The sequence below is a fragment of the Meriones unguiculatus genome, chromosome 9 (assembly GCF_030254825.1).
Source record: "Meriones unguiculatus strain TT.TT164.6M chromosome 9, Bangor_MerUng_6.1, whole genome shotgun sequence".
In the NCBI taxonomy this organism is placed as follows: domain Eukaryota; kingdom Metazoa; phylum Chordata; class Mammalia; order Rodentia; family Muridae; genus Meriones; species Meriones unguiculatus.
Window position 1 is genome coordinate 47,699,613 of NC_083357.1, and position 11,918 is coordinate 47,711,530.

An 11,918-nucleotide genomic window follows, 5' to 3' on the forward strand; every position below is an offset into this window, starting at 1 on the left:
TTATTCTAAATAATTATAAGTCATTTATGCACTAAAAATGTTCCTGCCCCAGATTCAGAGTTCTTCTCAAAAGCCACCTTCTACAGAGAGAAAAATGTCCGTGCTTTAGTGCAGCATCTTTGAACTAAAAACAACTCTAAGCTACCACAATAGGAAATAAATAATGTGAGTCCTCATCCAGACGACCAAGATAGGAAACATGTGATGGAGCACCTCACAGTCATCAGAGTCCCACCAAGAAGTCTCTGTTTTAAAAAGTGTTGCTTTTATTTTCTCTAACCTTGTTTTTGTTAACTACTTTTAAATTAGCATACAAAGTAACGAGTTTCATCATGGTATTTTTATACACACTGCTCTTGTTAACTACAAAGAATTTTTTAAAGAAAAATATTCACAAGTGAACATAAAATGATGAAAGGGGTAACACCAATCTTGTAAAAGCCTATGAACTGAAGAGAAAACAAACTTGAGGAATACTTTCATTCAGTTTGACAGCAGAAAGGTAAGTAAGTAGTCTTTACTGCATAGAAACACAATTATCTCTTTAATAAGAATACATACTGATAATAAAAATAAAACCGTAAGGGAGAAAAAATATGAATAGACAACTTGTAAAAGAAAAGGAACTGGATAACAAACATGAAAAAGTATTTTAATTTTCTTATAAGGTTGAATGAAATTGCTATGTAAGCACCAAATGCTTGTTAAATATGAATATTTTACAACAGAAAAATTTCTGCTAGTATCCTGTGTAATTTCATCTCAACAAGATTAAAATGTTTGTTTTATTCACTTATGTGCAATAAAAATTTTATTTTGTTTGTACATGTCAGTTCTAGCGCCCACAGAGGTCAGAAGAGGGTGCTAGATTTTCTGGAGCTGGAGTTACAGGCAGGTGTGAGCCACCTAACTTGGGTGCTGGAACTGGCCTTGGGTTCCCTACAAGAACAGGAAGGGCTCATAAGCAATAGAACAGCAATAGAAAACCGAACTAGGACACATGAGGAAAGCAGGTCAGTTCACTCCAAACTCAATCCCTTACATGGTCCTTAAGGCAACTGTCCCACTGTGATTTGTAGGAATTACTTTATAACCAGCTCTCATACAAGCAGACCACTAAGATGACGTGTGTTCAGCCAAGGGCTAATGGAACAGCTGACTTTTCTTGTTTCTTACGTGTTTTGTTCCGTAAGACAAAACCAAGGGCTACCAGTCTTCCCAAGCTCTCCACAGAAGCTGCGACAGACAGATTGACACACTCCATCTGACACCAGTCTGCAAGATGACCTTTCCGAATCAAATGCTGAAGCTTGCTGCATGCCTCCATGAGGACCCCTGCTCTACAGCCAACCCACTGTGGTGGTTTTAATGGGACATGTCTCCTTTCAGCTCACATATTTGAGCCCTTAGCCTGGCTGGTGGCACCGTTTTGGGAGGCTATGGAATATTTACAAGGTACAGTCTTGCTGGAGGAACTAACTCACTGAGGTGGGCTTAGGCAGAATTACTGCACTTCCAGTTCTTAGCTACCTGCCACTACGCCTGCCTGCTGCTGTGCTTCCCTCACCATCAATGGTCCCACAAGCCAAAATAAGCTTGTCCATAAGTTGCTTTTGATCATGGTAGTTAATCACAGAAACAAACAGTAACTAGTACAGCCATGAAGATCCAGCTTGTGCTGCAGCCTTCAAAACACAGCATCCTGCAGGATCACTGACACCTCCTGCATCACTTCGAGCCTGTGTCACTCATCTGATACCAAGCAACCCCTGAGAGAAAGGTTGTCTATTTGTTGTCTTCTTTCTTCTACAGTTACCAGGTACCCATGTGTAAGATACATTGTTTAAAATGATACCATCATCTGCATATTTGCCTATCTACAAAGCAGAATTAGAACAGTTAGGTGTCTACATAGTAAAATTTTGTGTACTCTTCTAAGGTTTATAGTAACCTTTGGGAGTGTGCTAGTTAGTTCTTTTCAACTCAATACAAACTCACACATATTTGGGGAAGAAAGAATCTCAAGAAATTGAAGAACCGCCTCCATCTGACTGTCCTGTAGGTTATTTCTGTGGGACATTTTCTTGATTATGATTGGTGTGTAAGGGCCCAGGACACTGTGATGGTGCCAGCCCTGGGCCTAGGTCATGTAAGAAAGCAAGCAGAACAAGCCATGGAGAGCGAGGCAGTAAGCAGCCCCTGGACCAAGTTCTTGCCCTGAATTCCCTTCATGATCAACTTTGATCTGGTCTTGTAAGCCAATTAAGCCCTTTCTTCTCCAAGCTGTTTTTGGTCATGGTGTTTATCACAGAAACAGAAAAGAAACTAGGTCAGGAAGACAGCTGCCCAGCCAGAGCCTACAGCTCCCACAATGGAAACCAACAGAAAGAATGTATGTGACTTCCAAGTCATGGTTTTTTATTTCTTCTGTGATGCTGGAAAAAAACAGAGTCTCATCCATGCTAGGCAAGCACTCCAACACTGAGCTACAAAGCCCAGCCAACCTTCCCAAGCAGGATTTTTAAGTAGATATGCATTCTCTGGACAGAGGACTCAAGTGAGGCCTTAGGATGATGAGAGCAGGGGAAGACCAATGCCTCATCCTATAAACCAACCACGTGGACAAAACAATCTGCTGCTCAGCAGCACCTGTGACTGAAAGGGTGATACACAGTCTCAAGCCACTGAAAGTTTGGCATTCCTTTATAAAATGGCATCAACCTGTAATTTACCAAGAGATATTTAGCAGATTAGAGGGCAAGGCTCATCCAGAATTCTTGCTTTCAGACACTCCCTCTTATGACGTGTTAAATGGTCTTCAAACAGGTGTTTCCACTCCCACATTATCTGTGTTTTTAGGAGATGTGTTCCCTCATCTTCTCTCAGATAAAAGAAGCTAAATGCCCAGCAACACCTTATCTGTACTCACCATTTACTATCATTTTCAAACAAGCAGAACATGGTTTTCTTGAAAAGTAAAGATCACAGTTTTTCAGCCTGGACCCATGTTTAATAAGAGCAATTTGCCCAGTATGCAAGTCTTCACTAGAACAGTGAAGACCAATGATTTTCATGTTTTTCACCACCACAAGACCAGTTTTCTTCACCTAATTAAGACATAAAATAATAAATTATTAATTATAACATCTTACATGCTTTTATGAGTAACATTTGGTTTTCTAATGAGATGAAAGCTATGCTTAGTTCTTACCTAAAAAGTCTGCATAAAAAATGGATTTCTACTTAGGTACACAAAGAATTCCTAAGAGCTTCATATTGATTTTAGATGAGAAACTTTCAAAACTAAGGCTCTATTAACTAATCAGTTACATATGTAACTATTATTACTTTGTTCTAGTGAAATTTCAATTCACTTTAACCTGATAAAGGCCAAAATCCAAGTCAGTGGACTTATTTATTATACCATACAGGCTAGGACTACTTAATTATAAGCTTCAAAATGGTATTAAGAAAAATAAGGTATAAAAGAAAAATAAGAAAACTGGAAAAAAAATGGGTTTTAAACATAATTCTGAAGGATCCACAGATAATAATGGCAAACTAAAGCAGACACAATCTCAGTTCTAAAATTACATTTTTTTTTTTTTGAGGTTGAGATTGCATTATATAGCACAGGACAGCCTTAACTTGCTTCTGGTCCTCATCATCGTCATCATCTTCTTCCTCTTCTTCTTCCTCCTCCTCCACCGCCTCTTCCTCCTCCACCTCCTTCTCTTCCTTCTTTAGTTTTTCAAGACAGTGTTTCTCTATGTAGTCCTGCCTGTCCTGGAACTCACACTGTAAAACAGGCTGTCCTCAAACTCACAGATTCACCTGCCTCTGCTTCTTGAGTACTGGTACTAAAGGCATGCACCACTACCACCTGGCCTAACTTGCAGTTCTTAGGCTGAATAGATAGCATGGATACTAAGGCAGAAGCTCAAACTAAAACATCATGAGTTTGATTCCAAATCTACACTGTGTAACCTTTCCCCTCTTTATCCCAAAGTATTCTAGAATTGTGCAGCCCTCGAATACCAAGTGTATGTTATTTTCTCCTTCTAACAAGTCTGTTTGCAAAACTGTTCATTTTAGAAAGCAACCAAGGAAAAACGCTTTATCCAAGGATCTAGGTACCAGAGCTGGTGCTGTTAAAACTGGCCAGTGGAGTGGCTGCAACCCAGCTGAATGACACTGACTTCCCACTGTCAGCAGACAGAAATAAACCAGAAACAAACAGCTGTCTCTAACACTCAAGATACAGGAAGTACATTATCAACCTCTTTTTAGAATAATCTTCAGGCCAACTTTATCACTTTTTTGAGTCCTTTTAAAACAACATAAAAATAGCTAAACATGGTGGCATATGCCTTTAATCCCAGCACATAAAGGCAAAGGCAGGTAAAACTCTGAGTTCAAGGCCAGCCTGGTCTACAAAGCAAGTCCAGGATAGCCAGGGCTGCACAGAGAAACCCTGTCTCGAAAAATCAAAATTTACTCCGCTCCCTCCTGAAAATCCCCACTATTCATTTCCCTTCCAAATAAGGACAAAATATCTAGTTTACGATGGAGTTTTTCATAAATATCTAGTTTGACATGTAGTTTTTTCACCCCAAATTTAAACAAACAAACAAACAAACAAAACAGGAAGCCCAAATTGTACTCCACCTGAGACTTCTACTCACTGCAGCCCCAGCACACTGACTTTCTGGGAACTGTTGTTCTGGACCCTGGCTTTGTTTCACTTCACACACATCTCAGCAAGTTTCTATGTAATTTTAGTCAGTTTTATAGTAAACCATGATAGAACAGGACCTTTTGCATATGCTTCATTCAGTCAGTGTGTTTCCTGAGGTGATCTGCTAAAATTTTCCCTTGTGCTTCTCTTATGCTGAAAGCATCTAAGCATTCTAAGGCAAATTATTTCTAAATCACATCAGACAGTGAAGAGGCTCCTTCACTCACTAATCAGGAAACTTATCAAATACAGGCATCAAAATAACAACTCTTCTCAAACTACACACGCATGTTGTGCTCTGCATATGATAACAACCATCTCTGGAAACTAAAGCTAAGGGTGACAAGGAAATCCCAGGCAGAATGACAGAGGACGAAATCTGTCTTTTGGTCTGACTGCCAGTGATTCAGACATGAAGTTCCTGGCTCGTGGGCCAGGGCATCTCAAGGGTAAGAAGCATGTCTGTGGTGGTCCACACGCTCCACCCCACAGGGAGGAACGCAGCTGGGACCCAATGGTAGTTTGGAAACACAGTGGGCTATGATATTAGGAGAGGAACATCACGGTTAGGATCCTAGTGTTTCAATGCAAACAATGAACCAATCTGGTGTTTGTCCCCAAGGGAGATATTACCTCAACCCTCAACTTTTCAGAAATGACCCAGATAAAGAGCAACCAGGCTTTGCATTCTTGCCATAAGAACCAAGATACACATATGTGAAAGAACCTGCAGGGGTACTGCTCAACACATCTGATTAGAAGTTACACTCGAAAATTAAAATAAAGAACATTACAGAGTACTTCCACTGGAAGTTTTCAAACAGGAAAGACACACAGACTTGTCAATACACAAGAGGCCTTTATGGAGAAATCTGAGAAACTCCTTTGAACATGGAGGTCTTGTGCAGAATTTAATCCCATTCCTTTTGCTTTGTTATTATGAACTTATAAATCTTTTTTTTTTAAATCACAACAATTCACCTGTTTTTTGTCAGTAGATACTCTGGCCAATTCTTCATTATCTCCTAAGGGACCACGGTTTTCCTCTTCATTTTTCTAATAAGAATCAGATTGAGAGAAAATGATGAATATGATGAATTTCTATGTGTAAGTATTTAAGGGCTGGATCCCTCTGGATCATTTTCCCCCTTATGAAGCTCTGTATTAATGTCTCACTTTGTTTGGGTAGACTCAGGCTACATCTAAGCTAGCAAGGAAGGCCTTTATAAGCTTGAAACTGTATTTTGAAGTCACAGAGTTAGGACAGTTCTAAGCAATAGAAAAGTCCAAAGGTGGTGAAGGACTAAATAGAGTCCAGAAGATAAAAGAATTATGAATCAAAGGCATTACATATGGATTATGGTAGGCTGAATAGTGGTGTCCACAGGGACTTCTTTGACCCTGTCTCTCCAGCTATGCTATTATATGGTTAAAAGGGGTTAATTTTACAGGTGGGTGTAAAGATATGCACCATCTGTCTTGAAATAAAACAACATACTGATGATCCAGTGGGCCCAATGTTACCCAGGAGCCACTGTAAGCAAATGAGGGCAGCAGGGGAGTCAGAGAGATACAACATGAGGAAGAATCAACAGGCCATCAAAGGGCTTTGAAATCAGAAAAGCCCAACAACCCAAATAATGCAGGCATTCTCCAAAGCTAAAAGAGGGCAAAGAATATACTTTCTCCTAGAGCCTTCAGGAAAAAATCAGCCCTGCTTGTTTTGGACTTCTGACCTCCGAAACTGTATGGTAATAAAATTTTTGTTTTAGTCGTCAACTTTATGATAATTTTATGGCAGTAATAAAAATATAGGGATGTCTTCTCTAAACTTGAAGCAAAATAGAAGTTTTAAAATGGATGCTAGGGTCTGAAAAGATGCTTCACTAATTAAGAACACTGGCTTATTTTCCAGAAGACCCAGGTTTGATTCCCAGCATCTACATGGCAGCTCACAACTATCTGTAACTCCAATTCAGGGGATCTGATGCCCTCTTCTGTCCTCCACGGGTTCCAGGTAAGCATGTGGTACACAAGCATACATGCAGACAAAACACCCATCCACACAAAAATTAAATGAATGAATGAATGAATGTAACAGAGCTTGGCTCTTTAACCATTAGTTCGGTAAGTGCTTACAGACCCTTTGTTCGATGCCAGCCACTGGCCTAGCTAGTTGCTCTGGAAGCAACCCTCACAGACCTTAGGACTTTTGAATACAGGCAAGAGAATGATGAGGTGGTGTTATAGAAACCTGTAAGACCCAAAGTAGCTGAAACAAACTGTGGCAGTTTTAAAGTAAGAACGGCAATGTTGGTGAATGCTGAGTTTACCCTTACAAAACAAATGCTGTCTCTCAGAAATGGAACAACTTCCAAAGAATAGGCTATAAACCCCTACAGGCTGGGAATGAGATCTCTGTTCAAGCAGCGCAAGAGATACCAGACACGATGGGGTTGGTGAAGAGTGAGGGTGATTGCAGTAATGCTAATTATAGAAATGAGTTTTTAAGAGGTATCAAATGTCTCCTAAGTGTCTATGCTTGGGGGTGGGGTGTTAAAAAGTGTGGAATAGAAGTACCAAGAAGATAGTTGACATTTCAAAATAATTTTCTTTCTAATTGATTCATCCATTCATTGTAGCTTAATGAAAGTTTTTGAAAAGGTTTGAGTTTTTCATTTAATTATTTCTATAAAAGCTATTACTTCCATAGTACAAATGAGGAAAATTGTGATGGGAACAAATTAAAACAATTCAATCATGGTCACAGAGCTATTCCTAGGTAAGTCAAATCACTGTCATCACTTTAACGCTACACTGCTTCAGTTCTAGAAAAGCCCAGGAAGGCCATACACCACAAAAGAAGGTAACAAACTTCATACTAAGCAGAACTGAGTGAGAGAGGTACTTCGGGCGTCTAGAGAAAAGCAAGGGATGTCTACTTTTAAAGAGTCACATAATGAACCAGTAGGAAAGAAAAGTCTTCAGAAATGTCAGCCATATTGATGGTTTCCGACTTCTATTTTAAAACTCTTTACTAATTGCCCACAGCCTTATCATAACTCTCATAGACAATTTTTTCAATCATTGATTAGACACTTTAAAATTGTTTTTATTGCGGAACAATGTAAGCATTTGATAGCACAGGAGAACTCAGACACCAGTCACATTCACAAACATATTAAATATTAAATCTTGCAAAAGTGACAATGAAAACAGTCATCCCAGGAGAGGACAGGAGCTCCACAAGGAGAACAACAGAACCAAAATATCTGGGCCCTGGGGTCTTTTCTGAGACCATTCATGGATATTACCTAGAACCCCTTCTCAGATGTAGCTCATGGCAGCTCAGTATCCAAGTGGGTTCCCTGGTAATGAGAACAGCGACTGTCTCTGACATGAACTCAGTGGTTGGCTCTTTGAACACCCCTGGCAAGGAGCAGCCTTGCCAGGACCCAGAGGAAGACAATGCAGGCAATCTTAATGAGACCTGATAGGCTAGGGTCAGATGGAAGGGAGGAAGACCTCCCCCATCAGCGGACTTGGAAAGGATAATGGGAGATGAGGGAGGGAGGGTGGGATTGGGAGGGAATGAGAGAGGGGGCTACAGCTGGGATACAAACTGAATAAACTGTAATTAATACAAAATATTAATAAATAAAAAATGAAAGTCATCAATATAATAGAGCACTATACAACTTACCAAAATCATAATTAAAACAGTCTAAAACAGTGCGAGGCACTAGGACCATTATGACTTCAATGCATTCATGGCTTATAAGAATCCCACATGGTGGGCTAGGAGTGTGCTCAGGGTCTGGAGCACTTATCTTGATGCTCAAGGCTCTTGTTCAATTGCCAGGACCTCAAAACAAAACCTATTATATGTACTAGGGATTTCCCACTGTACTAAAATGGAAGCTGACATAGAAACTAAAGTAATTTATTCAAAGTTACACAAAGTAGCAAGAGCTTGAATTGGAATGTGAACCCAGGCAAGCTGGTTATGAACCACTGGCTGTTCTTAAAACCCTAGGCCAAGTTGCTGCTCCCATGCACACAAATAACACCACAGCATATGTATTTTATATTTAGTAAAAAAAAAAAGATCCAGAATTAAATATCTCAACTAAGTAAAAGAAAAAAGAAAAAGGACAAAATAGAAATGTCAACAGTCTCTAGGTGGTAGAAAGGATTTTTCTTCATTTTACAATAATGAAAATATACTCATAGTAATATGTTGGGTAACTCACAGAAATACTTTAAGCAGCTACATGTCAAACTGAATCTTGGAGCTTCTATCAGTTTGTGTAGTTAGTTTTTGTCAACCTGAAACAACTGGAGACACCTGGGAAGAGGGAACCTCAATTAAAGAATTGTGTCTATCACATTGGCTTGTGTGCATGCCTTTAGAGTATTTTCTTGATTGATATAAGAGGGCCCAGTCTACTATGGACAGTGCCATGACTAGGCATGTAGTCCTGGTTTATATAAGAAAGGAGGCTAGAAAATTTGAAAAATTATTTAAGTATATTAACTAGAACAAAGAGAACCCTCCTGAAAGCATATGTAGTCTGAATGTTGCGGGTTTACTGGATTATCTTCAGTTTCAATTAAAAAAAAAAAAGATGAAAACAGAGCACCATGTGCTTCCTTTCATTCTGTTCCTCCCCAACTCTATCACTGTTTTGCTTCTCTGCAGCAGCCATGATACCCAAACTAAACTAATGAAATTAATATCCACATACACTTTTCTGACAGTAGATGACAAACAGGTGATAATGATAATGATTCATGTTGTCTAGTATTTAAAATACATTTTCCATACAGAACAATGTTAAAAATTATAATCAAGTTCTCAAACTAGCACACAATGCTAGAGTAACTTTGAGGGTTCCTCAGTCTGGTGCCTTGGGTCCCAGGGCTTACAGCTAAGAAATAAAGCCTGTCACTGTGGCTTGACAGTTATGATAGTGGGAAATATGTAAGTGCAGCTGGGAAGACAGTAACACAGTGAACTGTGACAGGGAGGGCTCAGGAGAGAGAAGTAGTAAACTTTCCTAGGTCAAGCCTCTTTTCAAGTTGGCTGGCTTTCAGAAAAGAAGGATTTATTTTGATGCCCCTTGTAATTATTTCTATGTCTAGTTAGATTTTAATTTAAAAGCCTTAAACTGATACAGGAATGAATCAGATTCCCAAACAGGTTTTTGAAAAAAAATATTTAAAACAAAACCAACGTATTTCACTTAAACAAACAAAACTTACATGGTGTCTGTCAGATGAATGCCAAAAATCTCAGGTGAGGAGGCAGAAGAGAACCCTTTGTTTAAAAAGTCTAGAAGTTCAATCAACCCTTGTTTCTAATGAAGTGCTGCAACTCTAAAACTTACATGGAAGTATTTTAATCAGAATGCCTTATCTCAGTTTTCTTTATCAGAATGAGGAAGTTTCATAATGGAAAGTTATACATTACACTTCACTAATTAAAAGAACTTGTGTATCAAAAAGAACTCAATTTATAAGTGTATAAATAGAATTACAATGAGATCGAATGTGGATAATAAAGCTAAATGGTTTTTCAAATTTCGTATTTAATTACTAACAAACCTGACTGTTACAATGCACATGTTAAGCTGTTAAATGTCTCTAAAGGAAACTATTAATATCTGATAATCACGGAATACACCAGGAGTAACTTTTCATCATGAAAACATGAGCTATTATTCTGTGGGTTATGAGCATAACAAAACATGCTGTGAAGCTATTTCTCAAGTCTAACCTGCTGGATTTTACTATGAATAACAAAACACGCTGTGAAGCTATTTCTCAAGTCTAACCTGCTGGATTTTACTATGATGGCTACTATGAAATAAAACTTAAGACTACAGCTTTTCCAAGGGTAAACACTGTCTACAGAAACAAGTTATACCTGAGATTTTTGCCCTTGGGCTTCTACTCCGGGGAAGAGCTCCATCCAGAGACTGAGCAGGGTGAAAAGGTTGACTTTAGAAAGCCTTGGCATTTGACCTACAAAAGAGAAGGCAAGCGTTTCAGAATTTCAGTAGCAGTATCATGGGAGCTAAGCTCAAAGCCACTAGTGAGATACAAATGGCTTGGCGAGTAGGAGAATCCGAATCTGTAGCTTCATTAGCAACCTCACTTTCAGTGACCTTGGGTGGCTCTTTCCAAAGTTGGCTCCTTTTTTCTCCAGCTTACCCCACAGGTAAAATAATACAACTGACACAGAAGCTCGGGGGGGGGGGGGGGAATGAGGCAAGTCCTCAACTCTGACTGGTCGTGGAAGCAAGGTCCCCAACCCTACCCCCGCTGGAACAGGGCATTGTTAAAGGGGCAATAGTTAGTACGAGCCTGATCTTCAATCATAAGTTGAAACTTGAGGGAAGCATCACGTGCGGGTTATTTGGAAATCAAAGCAAAAGCACAATTTCAGGCTCTTTAGCTCCGTGATACTGAGTCTGGGTCCTGCCATCGGGAATACAGGGCAGGACGCGACCTGTGGAGTCTGGGCAGCATAGCCTGGGAAACGCGACTGTCAAGGAGAACAGGGAGCCGAAGGCCTGGCAAGAGGCGCTGGGAAAGACAGGGTATTCGGCGGGAGACAGAGGGGAAGGAGGGAGACACAGTGCCTGTAGGGTATCGAGAGGGAGGGAGACACAGGGCAGCCCGGGCGCCAGCTAGGGGCAGGGCGGGAGGGAAGACGAGCGGGAAGCAAGGCCCCGCACTCACCCGTCATGCTGCCCGTCTGCGTACCCACTGACCGCCCGGCCCCGGAGCCCTCCAGATTCTGCATCTGATCCGCTTCTTTCATCCCCAGCCCAGAGGCCTCGGCCCAGGACAGCTCGCCCAGTTAGGCATGATAGGATCCCGCTGCTCCCTTCTAGCCGCCTCTGCGGCCTGTCAACAACCGTTCGTTCCGCGCAGCAAGATGACGTCCAAGAATGACCCCTCGCTTCCGGCGCCTGGTGTACGTCAGAGCCCGGAGCACTGAGGTGGAGGCGCTTGAGTCATCAGCCTCGTGCAGCCGTGTAGGTTTGTCTGTGTCCAGTGGTTGTTTTGCAGAAAGTAGGGGCTTGAAATTTTCTTGGTCGGGAACCGCAAGTGCACAGCCTGGGGTGGGACTAGGATGGAGGACTTGGGCAGAGAGGGGCGAACGTGGAAG

General features: G+C 40.7%; 1 protein-coding gene across 7 annotated transcripts in view; it reads right to left on the reverse strand.

Moving 5' to 3' along the window:
• The window catches only part of Cdadc1 (cytidine and dCMP deaminase domain containing 1), a 53,617-nt gene extending 41,907 nt beyond the window's left edge, over positions 1 to 11,710 (reverse strand). For 5 of the 7 annotated variants that reach the window (XM_060391101.1, XM_060391100.1, XM_021664504.2 and 2 more), the window contains exons 1-4: positions 11,486 to 11,708; positions 10,668 to 10,765; positions 5,720 to 5,794; positions 2,930 to 3,107 (exon numbers count right to left, since the gene is read on the reverse strand). In XM_060391101.1, coding sequence (XP_060247084.1) covers positions 2,930 to 3,107; positions 5,720 to 5,794; positions 10,668 to 10,765; positions 11,486 to 11,567 — 433 coding nt within the window. In that variant the 5' untranslated portion in view covers positions 11,568 to 11,708. Of the gene's footprint in view, positions 1 to 2,929; positions 3,108 to 5,719; positions 5,795 to 10,667; positions 10,766 to 11,485 lie in introns of all 7 variants that reach the window. The other 2 variants (XM_060391099.1, XM_021664501.2) reach the window with 2 other exon arrangements.
• Between the last annotated feature and the right edge of the window lie 208 nt (positions 11,711 to 11,918).